Source organism: Galeopterus variegatus, unplaced genomic scaffold (genome assembly GCF_000696425.1).
Source record: "Galeopterus variegatus unplaced genomic scaffold, G_variegatus-3.0.2 Scaffold18, whole genome shotgun sequence".
Classification (NCBI taxonomy): Eukaryota; Metazoa; Chordata; class Mammalia; order Dermoptera; family Cynocephalidae; genus Galeopterus; species Galeopterus variegatus.
The window spans coordinates 1,165,933-1,181,683 of record NW_007726129.1 but is presented as its reverse complement, the minus strand read 5'-3'; the positions used below and the strand labels follow the sequence as shown (position 1 = coordinate 1,181,683).

The following is a 15,751-nucleotide window of genomic DNA, read 5'->3' as shown; positions in this document are numbered from 1 at the left end:
GGGGAAATTTTTTTCTTTCCTTTTTTTTTTTTTTTTTTTTTAAAGATGACCGGTAAGGGAATCTTAACACTTGACTTGGTGTTGTCAGCACCACACTCTCCCAAGTGAGCTAACCAGCCATCCCTGTATAGGATCCGAACCCGTGGCCTTGGTGTTATCAGCACCACTCGGGAGACCGAGCAAGCCACGGGCCGGCCCCCTATATCTGTCCTTTAAATTCCACCTGAGATGTCATTTTCTTAGAAGAACCTCCCTGCTTCACATGTAACCGTTGACTCCTGTACCTTTGGCCATGCCGCTACTGTTGAGTATATCATGTCGTGTCACATGATGGTCTTTCTTCTGTCTGCATCTGTCTGGCTCTGTGCCTAGAATAAAATAGGGGCTCCACTAGCAAGTTTTGCCAAATCAATTGGGATAGGTTGCCAATTTATGAATGGATATAGATTCAGTTGTATTATTGAATACCTATCAGGGCCTAGATCTGCGATGAGCACAGCAAATGCATGTGTGAATGGTAGGTGGTGCAGCCCCTTCAACCTTGGTTGCATATCAAGATTGAAGATTGTCAGGGCTGGCCTGTGTCTCACTTGGTAGAGTGTGATGCTGATAACACGAAGGCCATGGGTTCTGATCTCTATTTAGGAATGGTCAGTTAGCTCACTTGGGAGAGCGTGGTGCTGACAACACCAAGTCAAGAGTTAAGATCCCCTTACCGGTCATCTTTAAAAAAAAAAAAAAAAAAAAGTTTGAAGATTGTCTAAAATCTCTTGGGGTAGTTTTTCTAGATACAAGTTCAGGATTGTTACTCTTTTGAGGTTTTTTTGTTTGTTTTGTTTTTTGTCAGCTGGCTGGTATGGGGATCTAAGCCCTTGGCCTTGGTGTTAGAATGCTATTCTCTAACCAACTGAGCTAACCACCTAGCCCTCTTGAGATTTTGATTCAGAAGGTCTGGGGTAGGAATCTGTACTTTGAAAAGAACCCAAGGGACTTTATTGTGCTTCCTGGCTGAAGATCTGTCATTACCTCAGGAAACTGTTGTCATCTCTTTTATGCAGTGGAAAGGGGAAGCTATGTCATGTGGACTCCTGTTTTGGCCTTATTGCCCATACCTTGGAGAGGCAGTACAGTTTGGTGCTTGGAAGCATGGGCTTTGGAGTCAGAAAGGCCTGGATTCAGTTTCTGGCGTTTATGATTTTTTTTTTTTTTTTGGCACCTGGCCAGTATGGGGATCCAAGCTCCTGACTTTGGTGTTGTAAGGCTGCCACTCTAACCAATTGAGCTAACCGGCCAGCACTTATGAAATCTTGAAGCTCATTGAGTCCTAGTTTCCTCATTCCAGAATAGGAATAGTCACACCTACTATATGTGGTTGCAGAGAGGGATGAGATAGTGCATATAAGATACTTAGTACAGTTGGAACTCAGTAAGTGGAAGCCACTATTATTACTTTTTTTTTTTTTTTTTTTTTTTTTTCCGTGTCCGGCAACGGATCACAACCCTCAGTGTTGCCCCCGTACCGGACCGGGGACCAGCAACGGGATCGCAACCCTCGGGGTCGCTCCCGCGCCTCACTCAGCCAGTGAGCGGGAACTGGTCTGTATGTGGGATCCGAACCCTCGGGCGGGAGCGCCGCCGCGCTTCCCAAGCGGCGCACTTATCCAGTGCGCCACCGGGCCGGCCCCAAAGCCACTATTATTACTAAAGGCTGTTCTTTCCAATGTCCCTTGTCAAGAAAAGGTCTCATCTTATTAGCCTATTGCTCTTCAGACTGAGTGGCATGTAAGAAGCTGCCTTGTGTTGTGTGATTCCCTCAAGGTCATTTCTGGTCATCAGGGAAAGCTCCGACAACACTGTGCTTCTCATCAGGGTAGATGTGGTTAGCCATTCCACTAGAAGAGATTTGGAATGCTGACTCACTAGAGGGCGGGTTTGCTGAATAAGCACATTGTCTAGGTCTAATTGCAGTTCTTTGTTTGTTAAGTTGTATAAATGAGCTAGAGAAAGTGCAGCCTTCAGGAAACGTGTTTACTTCTGACACAGGTACAGTTGCACCTCACCTTGCTTGGCACCTGGGACAGAATGCCCCTGCAGATCTTAGTGTCCGTGGAACCTGAAATAGGTGCTGGGGTTCTCTGTCAATCACTAGTTCATAGTTAAATGAGTGAGACTTTACTTTGGCCTTCTATTTTTCTTTATAAGTGTGAGCATGTTATATGGGCAACTTTGATCCTTTTCAGGGCTTCCCAATTGTATGATGTGAATGGGCTATAGGTGTGCCAAAGTGTCAACCCTTAAACTTTGGAATAGTTAACAATGGTTGTCTCCATTGACTCCAGGGTGTTATCAATAGTACCATTCTCTGTATCAATCTTGGTGCAGGGAGAAAAATTTGAGAAGTAACAGCCCTGGAAGAAGGGAAGCAGTTCTGTTTGTTGAGAGCTGGAAAGAGACATATTTATTTGAACTCCCTTTCCTTCCAGGAATCTTACTCAGTGAGTATTAAGCTGGTTTGTGTTGGCTAGGTCATCACTGAGCTAATTCTTGGTACAGCCCTTTGTTGCCATGGTGTCTGATGTGATGCTAAGATAGAAAAATGCGTTTTCTGGCCGGCCCTGTGGCGCACTCGGGAGAGTGCAGCACTGGGAGTGCAGTGATGCTTCCGCCACGGGTTCGGATCCTATATAGGAATGGCCCACTGGCTGAGTGCGGTGCGGGCGACACAACACCGAGGGTTGTGATCCCCTTACCGGTCACGAAAAAGACCAAAAAAAAAAAAATGCGTTTTCATTTGCTGGGAGAAAATTATCTTAGAGGGACCCCATCCAGGCTGCCAGCCTTGAAGTACCCTCTCAGGCATCTCAAGAGTAATGGATCAAGGGACTCTTGGTGTGGAACCATCTGGGCTGTAAGTTCCTTGAGAGCAGAGACTATGGCTGCCTTCTTTTTGTTTGTCTCAGCCCCTGGCAAAGATCCTGGCCCACAGCAGGAGCTCAGTAAATATTTGTGAGTTGAATGTTGGGAGTTTGGAAGGAGAACTCCAGGTACACTGCCAGGGTCTGTATTTCTTTCTTTCTTTCTTTTTTTAAATAAAGATTACCAGTAAGGGGATCTTAACCCTTGGCTGGGGGTTGTCAGCACCACGCTCTCCCAAGTGAGCTAACTGGCCATCCCTATATAGGGATCTGAACCTGTGGCCTTGGTGTTATCAGCACCACACTCGTAAGTGAGCCATGGGCTGGCCCTTCTTTCATCTTTTTAATAAATATATTAGTATATACATTTCTACAGCACATATTTTTATCAAAATAACTTTTAAAATGTAATATGTGGAAGGGCCGGCCCGTGGCTCACTCCGGAGAGTGTGGTGCTGATAACACCAAGGCCACGGGTTCGGATCCTATATAGGGATGGCCGGTTGGCTCACTGGGTGAGCGTGGTGTTGATAACACCAAGCCAAGGGTTGAGATCCCATTACCGGTCATCTTTTTTAAAAAAAAAAGTAATATGTGGAGGTTTTTTTTGTTTGGGATTCGAACCCTTGAACTTGGTGTTATAACACCATGTTCTAACCAACTGAGCTAACTGACCAGCTGGCAGGAGATGGTTTTAAAATATAGCAACAGCACAGAAGTATGTAAAATGAGAGGTAAAAATCCCCTTCCTTCCTTTTACCTGTCCCTCACACATTTCCACATCCCAGAGGATATTTTTTCCATATATAAGTCTATAACTTTTTTTTTTTTATCACTCATTGGATATATGCTTTACATACTCTTTTTTTTGGCAGCTGGTGGTTCAGCTTTACATACACACAGCCTGGCACACAGCCGCTTAATAAAATTGTTCATTCACTGGTATCTTCCTTTCCTTGCCAGTATATGTGGATTTACCTCATTCTTTTCAATAGCTACAGAGCATTCATTATGTGACTATATCTTTATTTATTTAATTATTTTCTTATTGGTGGATATTTGGGTTGTTTCCAATTTTTCATTATTATAAAGAATGCATCCATGAACTTTCTTGTACAAATATATCTTCGTACACTTATGGAAGTGGTTTTATAGTATTTTTTCTGAAAATGGAATTTCTGGGTCAGTTTCCCTGTTTCAGAAAACAGAATCATATAGTTCCCCCTAAAGCTGCTGATGTCCTTGTTCCAAGGTTTTTGTCTAAAGTGACAGATATCGGGCTGGCCCGGTGGCGCACTGGAGAGTGCGCCGCTTGGGAGTGCGGCGGCACTCCCACCAAGGGTTCGGATCCCATGTGGAGACCGGTTCCCGCTCACTGGCTGAGCGCGGTGCGGGTGCAGCACCGAGGGTTGTGATCCCGTTGCCGGTCCCCGGTATGGGCGCGACACCGAGGGTTGCGATCCTGTTACTGGTCAGTAAAAAAGACAAAAAGGAAAAAAAAAAAATAAAGTGACAGATATCTCTGCTTGCCTCATGATGGCTAGAAGTGCTGTTTAACAGTTACTTATTTCTGGGATTACTGAAAGATTACTATCTACAGTTGACCCTTGAATAATACAGGTTTGAACTGTGTGGGTCCACTTATATGTGGATTTTTAAAATAAATATATTGGAAAATTTTTTTGAGATGTCTTTTCTCCAGCTTTTCTTTTTTCCTCTAGCTTTTTTTTTTCTTTCTAGCTTTATGGTAAGAATACAGTACATAATACATATATCATACTGAATATGTGTTAATCAACTATTTATGTTATTGATAAGGCTTCCGGTCAACAGTAGGCTATTAGTAGTTAAGTTTTGGGAGACTCAAAAGTTATATGTGAATTTCCGACTATGTGGGGAATCAGTGCCCCTAACTTCTGCATCGTTCGAGGGTCAACTATACTTCATTTTGGAAGAAATCCTTTCAAAACACAGTAGCAGAATATAGAGATCTTTATGAAGCTTTGCTGTGGGGGAAAAATCTTGCGGGCTGCTATTGCAAAGGGCCAGGTACCCATGGGCCCCTGTGTGGGAAACATTGACAAACTCAGCCTCTGTGGTCAGGAAATTATTTCAGTATCCATCCTTTCCCCCTGCTCTTGGGTCCCCAGCTTTCCTCATAAATGGTGGCAGCTTGTGGACAAACTTGCTTTGAGTTTGGATAACAATCTGTGAAATTCAGAGGCTGGCCAGTTGGCTCAGTTGGTTAGAGCACAGCCTTGTAACGCCAAGGTCAAGGGTTTGGATCCCTGTACTGACCAGCTGCCAAAAAAAAAAAAAAAGAATAAATAAATAAATGTTTGTACTAGCCAGCCAAAAGAAAACTGAGACTGAGGACTGAGTGTGATTTAGAAAAGCAAAATAAAACAAAAAAATCTGTAAAACCCAAACAGGCTTCCCTCATTGTTGAGGACATTTATACCAGTGTTCAGAGTATGGCTCTGGTTTAACCACTGATCTGGCCTCTTCCTGCCCCTTGAAAATTTTTGAGGTTCTAGAATTGTTACCTTGCAGCAAGTAGAAATCCAAGAGCCAAACCAGTTTCATTCATCGTGAATGCCTCTTCTGAGCACAGCACTTAGCTAGGTACCAAGGGAATTCTGGAAACCTGGGAAATGGCCACTTCCTCAAGGGGCTGACAACTGAGGTGATCAAAGAAAATCTAGAGTAGAGCAGTGAGCAGCGTAACCCAAATTGTATTTGGAATGGAGGTTTCTGAAGCCAGGCCATTCAGAAAAGGTCCTCAGTAAAGGATTGATGATTCACCAGATCAGTAGTATGGGGAGGGATTGAAGCCTTGACCTGCTGAAGCCAAGCTCTGTTGGACCCCAGGTACTTCTGGAGTCTTTCCTGTGTGGTGGAAGGAACCCTGGATGGGAAGCCAGAAGATTTGGATTCATGCTCAGCCACCACTATCTTAGTGGCTTTGGATAAGTCTCTTTATCTCTCTTGGCGTGTCATTTCTGTAGTGACACTAACTGAAAGGACACTAGGGCTGAATGCTCACACCCACTGCCACACTCTGTCTGGTGTGCTTGCTTTCCTTGAGGAGTGCTTTGGATCAGGCTAGGAGTTGAAGGTGTGGAAGCAGACTCTACAAAGTTGGGTACTTTCTGCAAGATTTGTTAGGGTTAGTGACTTGTTACAACTATTGTAGTGTGACCCACCTGGGAGGTCTCTTCCTCAGACTTCCTCACTCATCCTCACCCATCACTACACTCACCCTGGTGACTTCTGGGGGCATACACAAGAGAGCTGGGAGCAGGAAAAGGTCTGTCCTCCTTCCCTGGAGATTTACCAGCCACTTCCTTGTCTCTATGTCTGCATTTTTTTTTTTTTTTTTTTTTTAAAAAAATGACCGGGAAGGGGATCTTAACCCTTGACTTGGTGCTGTCAGCACCACGCTCAGCCAGTGAGCAAACCGGCCATCCCTATATAGGATCCGAACCCGGGGCCTTGGTGTTATCAACACCACACTCTCCCGAGTGAGCCACGGGCCAGCCCTATGTCTGCATTTTTACCTAACCAACGTGGAAAGAGAATTTAACAGATGTGATGGGAGTGTGGAGTATCTGTGATCACCTGGTGGCTATTGCCCATGTCCCCTGCCCCCTGCTCCAAGCTAGCACTCTTTCTTCTCCATTTTCAGTCTGTGGTTGGGGATGGTGGAGTATCAGCATCAGACTATCTTTGAAGAGCTTCTTTTTGCGGGGGCAGCTGGTTGGTACTAGGATCTGAACCCGTGACCTTGGTGTTATAAGGCTGCACTCTAACCAACTAAGCGGCCAGCCCTAAAGAGTTTCTAATTGGAATGAATGGGAGAGAAACTGTGTCCCAGGAAGAGAGGAGGCAGGTCAGAGAGGGAAAAACCTTGGTTCTCTTACTGCTGACTTTAGAATCCTGTGCAGGCTTTGCTTGTTTAAAGTGAAAAGTTGGTTCTTTTCTTCTGTAAACCTTAATTTTTCTCATCAGGACCAGACTTAGTATACTCTTTTCAACAAAAAGAGCCAGTGCACGTGCTTGGAGACAGCTATTTGTTTTGTGAATCTAGAGTCTGCCTATTCACCAGGAAGAAGTGACATCTGAGTGGCTGTGCTGGATCACCCATGCAGTTGTCTTCCCTGTGAATGGTAGTAGATATTGTTACTGAATAGACTTGGGGATCAGGAGTCAGGGGCCTGTGTTCTGCCTCAGAAATACTAGCCCCAGAGTTTCCCCGTTCCTGAGCTTCAATCCTTTACTGCATTGAGGTCTTGTATTTTCCCCGAAGGAAGAGATGAGTCTGCAAAATTCCACAGTCCGTAGTTCTAATCTTTGGCCTCTGTAAAAAGGAACCTCATTTCTAAATGCGTTTGTTTAAACATTATTTCCTAAGTTGCCATATGGAGACATGTGGGACCTCCTGGGCATTTGGGTGAGAACTGCAGCAAATCCGAAAGAGTCTTTTGTTGGTGGAGGAATTTTTTCCCTCTCATGTGAGGAAAGATCATTCTGCTTAGAATCATAACCTGAACCCTTAATCTGTGGTCTATAAACTCCTCCTTTTTATCTGATGTATTTGTCTTGGGTATGTTTCAGTGATGAGCTTGTTGCTTGAAAGTGTTGACCGTATTGGTCAGTACTGGTCACATCATCCTGAATACAGGCCCTTGAGTCACTGTAATCTGAGGGCCTCCGAGGGTTCTCTATGATCCCAAAGGTGCTGCAATAAAACCTGCCTGGGTCTCGTCTGCTGCCTTTGATTGGATTGGTTGCTGGCTTCACAAGGGGGTGAGGAGTTGTAACTGTTGCCCATTGGCACCAACTACTATCCTTGGGCAGCCATGGAGTCCCTGTCCAGCTCTTTTAGGACATCAGATTGTATATCCGGCGACCCACGATAAATGTCACACGGACATCCCACATGCACTACAACACATCCAGAACTGAACTCTTCCTACTTCTTCCCAAATCTGTCCCTCTTGTTGCACTGTTGACCCTTTGCCCAGGAGCTGAGTGAGGGACTGGATTGCTGCCCGCATTCCTCCCTTCCACCCCTCATTTGCAGCCTCTACTCCCTGTCAGATCTGTTGCCAACATCTCTCGATTCCACCCCACTATCTGGGCACCACACTCTCACTGGTCCTTTTTTTTTTTTTTTTTTTTACCGGTAAGGGGATCGCAACCCTTGGCTTGGTGTGGTCTCTACCACACTCAGCCAGTGAACGCACTGGCCATCCCTACATAGGATCCGAACCTGCGGCCTCGGTGCTACCAGCGCCGCACTCTCCCGAGTGAGCCACGGGGCTGGCCCTCTCACTGGTCCTTCTATTCCGCTTTGCCCCTCTTCTAGTTCAACCTCACCCTTCTTTCTAAACAGATCTGATCACCTTTCTTTCCTCATAAACCCTTTGGAAGCTCTCTGTCACCTTCCAAGAAGGTCCTGGTCCTCACCATGACTAGTGCTGCTCTCCATAACCTGGCGCCTGCTGATCTTCCAAAACTTCAGCTCTCCATCCCTGGCTTTGCACCACTAAACTGCCCACTCCCAGGTGCAGGATATTACTCTGGGCTTCTGGGCCTTGGAGTATGTTATTCTCTCAGCCTGAAAGACCATTCCCACCTTTCCTCACCTGACTCATTCTTGCCTCAGGATTCAGCATGGGGTCACCTCCTTCAGGAAGCTTTCCCTAACCCCTGAGTCACTCTACATGTATCTACTGTTGTTTCTCAAGCTTAACACTTACCATGCTGTATTGAAATGATTTTTTTTTTTTTTTTTTGCTTTTCTCTTTCATTTAGACTGTGAGTTTATTGATCATGTTTTACTTTTGTTGTGTGTTAAAATATAACCCACATTGGACAGTGTCTTATTCATTCTTGTATTCCTAGCACCTAGTAGATGTTCAATAAGTGTTTGATCTGAATTGATCATTTCACTCCCTATTCTGTATCTCATAACCGAAATTCTCAGCTGTCTTCTTCAACCCATGGGAACCTCAGGTATACTTAGACAAGAGCAATCTAGGTAGAAAGGTGATAAGCTCTGGAAAGCAGTAACTTCAACACCTCACCTTGTCCAGGCCCCACCAGCCCCAGTGTATTAATGGTCCAAACATCCCTGTCTGGGTAACAAATGGTGAGGGCTCCTGGATCTTCATCCCAAGGAAGCTGATCTACATTCTGGGTCACATCTGGGTGGAACTGCCAGTGTCCTCTCTGAGTCCAAGGCCCCCTCTGCCTCTTGAACGAAGTCCAGGCTGGTTTTGCAGCTACCTGGTGGCATTGTGCTGAGGCTTGTGGTCCTAAGCTCACTGGGACTGATTCCAGCCAGCTCAGGGCCTTGTGTGGGATTTCAGCCATCCATCTGGTGAGCTGGGGAAGTGAGAGGCTGGAGCAGGGTGTTAAATTACCAGGGTGAAGATGGTACATAAGCAAAGTAGTGGAAGCCATCCAGGAAAGAGTGAGGTTAGGGCAGAGAACTGGAGTAGTGGTTTGTTGTTTATTGCAGGAGCGACTAACCCCTGCAGGAGGCCTAGAAGGCTGGGAGATATCTCCATGAAGGAGGCCTTGGAGAAGCAGCTTTTTGAGCTCTGGTGGGTGATGGTTTGGAGAGCAGGCCTCTAACACTCCACACCCCCATTTCAGAAAAGATGAGTCAGAGTAATAAGAGGAATGATTTTAACATTTAAGAAACATGAGATTTCAACTAGGATAAGGGAACCAGGTACAGTAGAGAGAAGGGTGGGGGCCATGACAGCTGACCTGGTAAGTGTTCCTGCACCCTCTGAGGGTTGAAGTGTGAGACTGAGACCCAGGGAGATGTAAGTCAAGGCCATGGAGCTTGGACCCAGTCTTTCAACAAAACTGTCCACTGAGCTTGGGCTCCAAGCACTCAGGGGCCAAAGCTACCCTCCCTTCCAGGGAGCTAGGTCTTCAGTCTTGGACTACGTTTATTGAGGGGTAAAGGGGTAGGGCTGAGGAGAATGGCTGGTTTCCCTTCAGAGGTGTCCCTGACTATGCTGTCTTGCCATCTCTTCTGTCTACGTAGGTGTAGACGGGACGCTGCCTGCAGAGCAGGTCCTGCCAGCCTCTCTGGAGAGGATGCCCCCTTGTCCGTGATGGGCTGTGGGACAAGCAAGGTCCTTCCTGAGCCGCCCAAGGATGTCCAGCTGGATCTGGTCAAGAAGGTGGAGCCCTTCAGTGGCACTAAGAGTGATGTATACAAGCACTTCATCACGGCGGTGGACAATGTTGGCCCTCTCAAAGCTGGCTTCCCAGCAGCTGGTCAGTATGCACACCCCTGCCCCGGTGCCCCCACCACTGGCCACACAGAGCCTCCCTCAGAGCCACCGCGCAGGGCCAGGGTGGCTAAGTACAGGGCCAAGTTCGACCCACGTGTGACAGCTAAGTACGACATCAAGGCCCTCATTGGTCGAGGCAGCTTCAGCCGAGTGGTACGTGTGGAACACCGGGCAACCCGGCAGCCGTATGCCATCAAGATGATTGAGACCAAGTACCGGGAGGGGCGGGAAGTATGTGAGTCTGAACTGCGTGTGCTGCGCCGGGTGCGTCACGCCAACATCATCCAGCTGGTGGAGGTGTTTGAGACACAGGAGCGTGTGTACATGGTGATGGAGCTGGCTACTGGTGGAGAGCTTTTCGACCGCATCATTGCCAAGGGTTCCTTCACTGAGCGTGATGCCACTAGGGTGCTGCAGATGGTGCTGGATGGTGTCCGGTATCTGCATGCACTGGGCATCACACACCGAGACCTCAAGCCTGAGAATCTGCTCTACTACCACCCAGGCACTGACTCCAAGATCATCATCACCGACTTTGGCCTGGCCAGTGCCCGCAAGAAGGGTGACGACTGCCTGATGAAGACCACTTGCGGCACACCTGAGTACATTGCACCCGAGGTGCTGGTCCGCAAACCCTACACCAACTCAGTGGACATGTGGGCGCTGGGCGTCATCGCCTACATCTTGCTCAGTGGCACCATGCCCTTTGAGGACGACAACCGCACCCGGCTGTACCGACAGATCCTCAGGGGCAAGTACAGTTACTCGGGGGAGGTGAGTCTGTCCTGCCCCTGTCCCATGGATGATGGGGAGACTTTTGGGTGTTGGGGGGTATATCCTGCAGCTGTCAGTAAGAGGCAAGTGCTGAGGGCCATGCTCATGAGGGCCCGGCAGGTAACGTAAAAATGAAGAAGTGAGACTAGCAGAGTGTCTTAGTTTGGGTTCCCCCAAAAGTGAGCCCTGAGACAGGACTTGGGAGCAGATAGTTTATTTAGGATGTGATTCCAGTAATCACAAGTGAAGGAATGGGGAAAGTGAAGCAGGAAAGGGAGAAAGCCAGTTAAGGAGTGAACCATCACTGTGGGCCACTAGAACTCAGTTCCACTGGGGACCTTGTGCATAATCATGTGAAACATGCCTCAGAATTATACCACTGAAGAGCAGGGAAGTGGTTTTTTAAAAAATTCACCAACTGCTGTACCTCATGGGTTGAGAATTTCTGTGGGGGCATTAAATCCTTGGCGCTTCCAAGCTGTCCCAAATACCAGCTAGTGCTGGAGAAAGTCCTCAGGTAGAGAAACAGAGGTATGTAGGCACCGGCAGTGAGAAGCTGTCACCAGGCACAGGAGTGGTGCACCGAAGCTGCAGGTGAGCTCAGAGATGGGCTGAGTGGATGTGGGGCAGGGCCTCCCCAGCTTCTGCTCCACAGGGCCCTGAGCAAGCTGGAGTGAACGTGCCCTGTCTCAAGGAGCAGCTGCTTCTTATCTCTGTTTAGTCTTATCATGCAACAATGAGAACCCCATGTATCCAGGTCTTCCAATTTTTGAAAGAGAAGCCAGAAAATCTGATCTTAAAATGTTGGAATCTAATTTACATATTTAAACAACACCTTGTGTGGCACAAACCCTAACCTGAGGGCCAGATTCAACCAGCAGGTCACAGTTTGTATCTTTGGATCCATTGATAGTCCTGATAACCTGCAAAAATCTGTTAAGTTTCAGCACTGCTGGGAGCTGAAGAAAGGTTCAGGAAAAGATCCTTAGGAAGGCTGCTGACTGGGTAGGAGACAAGGCTGACTGCAGGAAACAGCAAGTGCTGAAAGCTGGAGCACAGTGGTGCGCTGGGGAGGCTGTGAAGAAGAGCATGGATGATGGCTTTATGTGGGAGGTGAGGTGAGCTTTGCAAGATGCTAGGGTTCTGCCAGGGCAGTGAGGCACTTCCCCAGAGTGCTTCCTACAAAGTGCTCCCCTCAAGCCTGGGCCTGCTGAAGCACTGTCCATGCCTCTACATGGAGGGGAAGGAGCTATGGCAGCAGCTCCTTTCTGCAGCCCAGCTTTTCTCCCAGGGCTTTGGGCCAGGCCCTCTCTGGCCCTAGCTGGCAGACCCAGAGCAGTGTTTCCTGCAGGAGTTACCCAATAGCGTCATGCCACTTTGCCTTCAGTGCTTGAGGTCCTGTGCTGCATCACCCTTCCTGTCAGCTTCCAGGTGTGGATATGGGGTTAGTCAAGGACTTCCCTCCCATGGGGGTGAGGGCTGGCATTTCCTAGGGTGATTCCCAGGTCATGTGTCTCAAAGGTCATTTGAGGAAGAGAGGGAAGCCTTTCTCTTCAGGCCAGCTCTGTCACAGGCACAGGGGAGGGCATCTTTTGTCCTACTCTTAGGTGAGGCACGGGTGGAAGTGAGACAGGTGGTGAATGTTTACACCAACAACTGGGGCCTGTGGGCCTGGAGGTAAAGGGGTCACTGTGGACCATCTGGTGCTTACCTCAGAGTTGTCAGCCTCATGGAAAGCTCAGTCCTGGCCTATTGTCACTCCCAGATTTTAAGTGGATGGGTGGAGATCTGCAGGAGATTTCCTGCAAAAATCTGACTCTCTCATACCCACTGTGCTGGGCAGTAAATGGGACCATGCTGGTGCTGAACAAGAGCTTGGGAAGCCAGAGTGTAGTCCCCTGATACTCTGTGAAAAGTCTACTTTGGGACCCATTCTAGTGCAATTGGATTTGCTTCAAGTCTCAATTAAAACATTGGATTTGTTTCCCACAATCCTCAGGGCAAGTGTGAGCTTTTGATGTTTTTAAGAGGGGCCTGGGAGGAGAGAGAGGAGCAGGCATAGGTGGTGGCAGAGGAACAACTTGGGGATGAGACTCTTGATGCTGACCATGGTCCTCCCTCAGTAATGCTGAGCTAATGCCCTGACGTTTACTTTCTCAGCTATGGATTGGCTACCGGGTTGGCACGATTCTATAAGTATAAACTGATGATAAGAAAGCTTCTCCCAGTGTTCTGGGATAAAGCTGTAAAAGCATGCCAGGGTCCTGGCAGGGACTTGAAGAAGGTGCTGCCTCTGCTTCCACGGGGGCCACCTGGTTGTGGAGGGAGTGGTTGGAAGAGGTGATTTTCTGGGTCTCTATTCTAGTCATGTCTGCCCTCACTTTCCTGCAGAAAAGTAAAGAGAAAGCAAGGCCCTGCCAGGGAGTGGTAGAGGCCAGTGTTTCTCAGACTTTCATGTTAATACAAATCCCCTGGTATCTTGTTAAAATATGAATTCTTTTTTTTTTTTTTTTTTTTAAAGATGACCAGTAAAGGGATCTTAACCCTTGACTTGGTGTTGTCAGCACCAGGCTCTTCCAATTGAGCCAACCGGCCATCCCTATATAGGGATCTGAACCCATGGCCTGGGTGTTATCAGCACCATAAAATATAGATTCTGATTCAATAGGTCTGGGTAGGGCCTGAGAATTTGTATTTCTAACAAACATACAGGAGGTGTTGATGCTACTGGTCTGCAGACCATGTTTTGAGGAATGAGTTTTTAAGTAGGTGCCAAAATAATGGGCTGGGGTGGTCAGGGAGAAGGTGGGACTTGGTCCTGGAGTTTGGAGGATGGCCAGATGAGTCAAACTGAAAACGAATGGTATCTACAAAAGTACAGGAGGGAGAAGGCAGGAGGCAGGCTTGGGGTCAGTAGCCTGAAGGACAGGTTCATATTTGAGTATAACTGAGTTCAGACAGAGGGTTCGGTAGGGGCACTTGGGAAGGTTGATTGTCCTGATAGGAGGCTCTGGAGAACTATTTGAGGTTGTAGCTGCAACTTAAATTTTAAAATAGATCTGTGAGTGTCTGAATGTTGAGAGGTTGGTTGTGTTCTGCGAGCTCTGGCCCCTGGAGTTCTGTGTGGTGCCAGTCTGCTGAGGGTCCAGCTGGCAGAGGGGTTATTGAGCTTAGCTAGGGGAGGGAGGGAGGGAGGTTTCCCAGGACATGCTGACAGAGGAAAGACTCTTTCTAAAAGTCTGTAGGTTTGCCCAAGAGTTCCTGACTGGCAATTATTGATCAGGTAATTCATCTAATTGGAGCTTGCACAGTTTTGCTAACTGGCTATTGATTATCTGAGAGTGGGAGAATGACAAATGAATGGGATGAGGAATGGCCTCAGGCTTCCTGCTCCTATTGTAACCAAAAGCCTGGGTCCTGAGATTCTGCTTCCTGCTCTGCTGGAATCACGGGGCGTTAATCCAGGTGTGTGGGGGGTGGGGGTGGCAGGGGTGAGGGAGTGTACTGCCCAGCCTTTGCCCCCACTACCCTTTGCTTGGAACTGAAAGCATCATTTCCCAGTTCCAGAGTCATATCCTTGGCAGGCCCTGGGGATACTTAGACTGTTACCAGGACCCCAAGAACAGATTTCACTACCCTCTGTGGACAGCTCTGGGTTGGGAGGGATTTGTCCGGGGGGGAGGTTCCCGGAGGAGGGAACTTCGTCATTAGATCAGGCTCTTTGAGCTAGAGATCAATCTGTCTTTGTTCTGCTGGTCACCGCCTACCCACATGTGCATCTGGGGAAAATGCAAGAGACTTGAAGTGCTATTCCTATCCTCATGGAGCTTGAGATTCCCCGGGGAGAGAGAACTAAGATAGGAAATAGCAACAGGACAAACACTCGTTGGCAGGCACATTGCAGCACAGGCCTTGGCATAGAACCAGTGGGTCTGGGCAGTCTGCAACATGGGCTCTGGGACTCGGGTCAGGCAGCTGGGCCCTGTCCCCCTCTCTCCAGCCATCTGTCTTATGCTTTGTGATGGGCATTTGCCCTTATGAAAGCTATCTAAGTGAGCAAAGCTGTGCCAGAAAAGCCTGTCTGAGAGCATGTGTATTGAGGTGGGTGTTGCTGTGCAAATGAAGGACCTCCCTCTCTCAACTCAGGAAGGTTTGGAGGTATGCATTTCCTCACCAGAGAATAAGTCCCATGGTGCTTGGTACCTTTCTAGAGCCACTCTTCCTGTCCCCTGCCCCATTATAGTGGTGTCTCCTGTATACCAGGCTCTATCCAGTGTGCTTGTTCAATGAGGGTGCTGTCCCTGCAGCCCCCCATCGGGTTCAGTGGTTTCCTTAGACCTGACTAGAAAGCTTCCTGCAGGTGGCGGGTTTTGAGAAGGAGGAGGCTCAGAGAAGGGGCCACTGCTGACTGTGCTCCGGAATAAACAGGAGATTGTTTGGGAGTAATGGAGCTGAGATTGAAGAAGCTGGGGGCAGGCCTGCTGTTTGTTGCTAGGATCGTTGTGGTGCTGGGATTACTCTATGCAGGGAGGGGGAGCCCTCTGGGTTCTTGATGATGAAGGAGGAATGTGGCAGAAAGTGTTGTGGGAGGGCCGGCCCGGTGGCGCACTGGATAGTGCGCCGCTTGGGAACTGTGGTGGCGCTCCCGCCCGAGGGTTCGGATCCCACATACAGACCGGTTCCCGCTCACTGGCTGAGCGAGGCGCGGGAGCAACACCGAGGGTTGCGATCCCGTTGCCG

The 15,751-nt window shown here is 48.1% G+C and overlaps 1 protein-coding gene across 1 annotated transcript in view; it reads left to right on the top strand.

Moving 5' to 3' along the window:
- Positions 1-9,988: 9,988 nt before the first annotated feature.
- The window catches only part of PSKH1 (protein serine kinase H1), a 20,543-nt gene continuing 14,780 nt past the window's right edge, over positions 9,989-15,751 (top strand). The window contains exon 1 of the mRNA XM_008567340.1: positions 9,989-11,011. Coding sequence (XP_008565562.1) covers positions 10,055-11,011 — 957 coding nt within the window. The 5' untranslated portion in view covers positions 9,989-10,054. The remainder of the gene's footprint in view (positions 11,012-15,751) is intronic.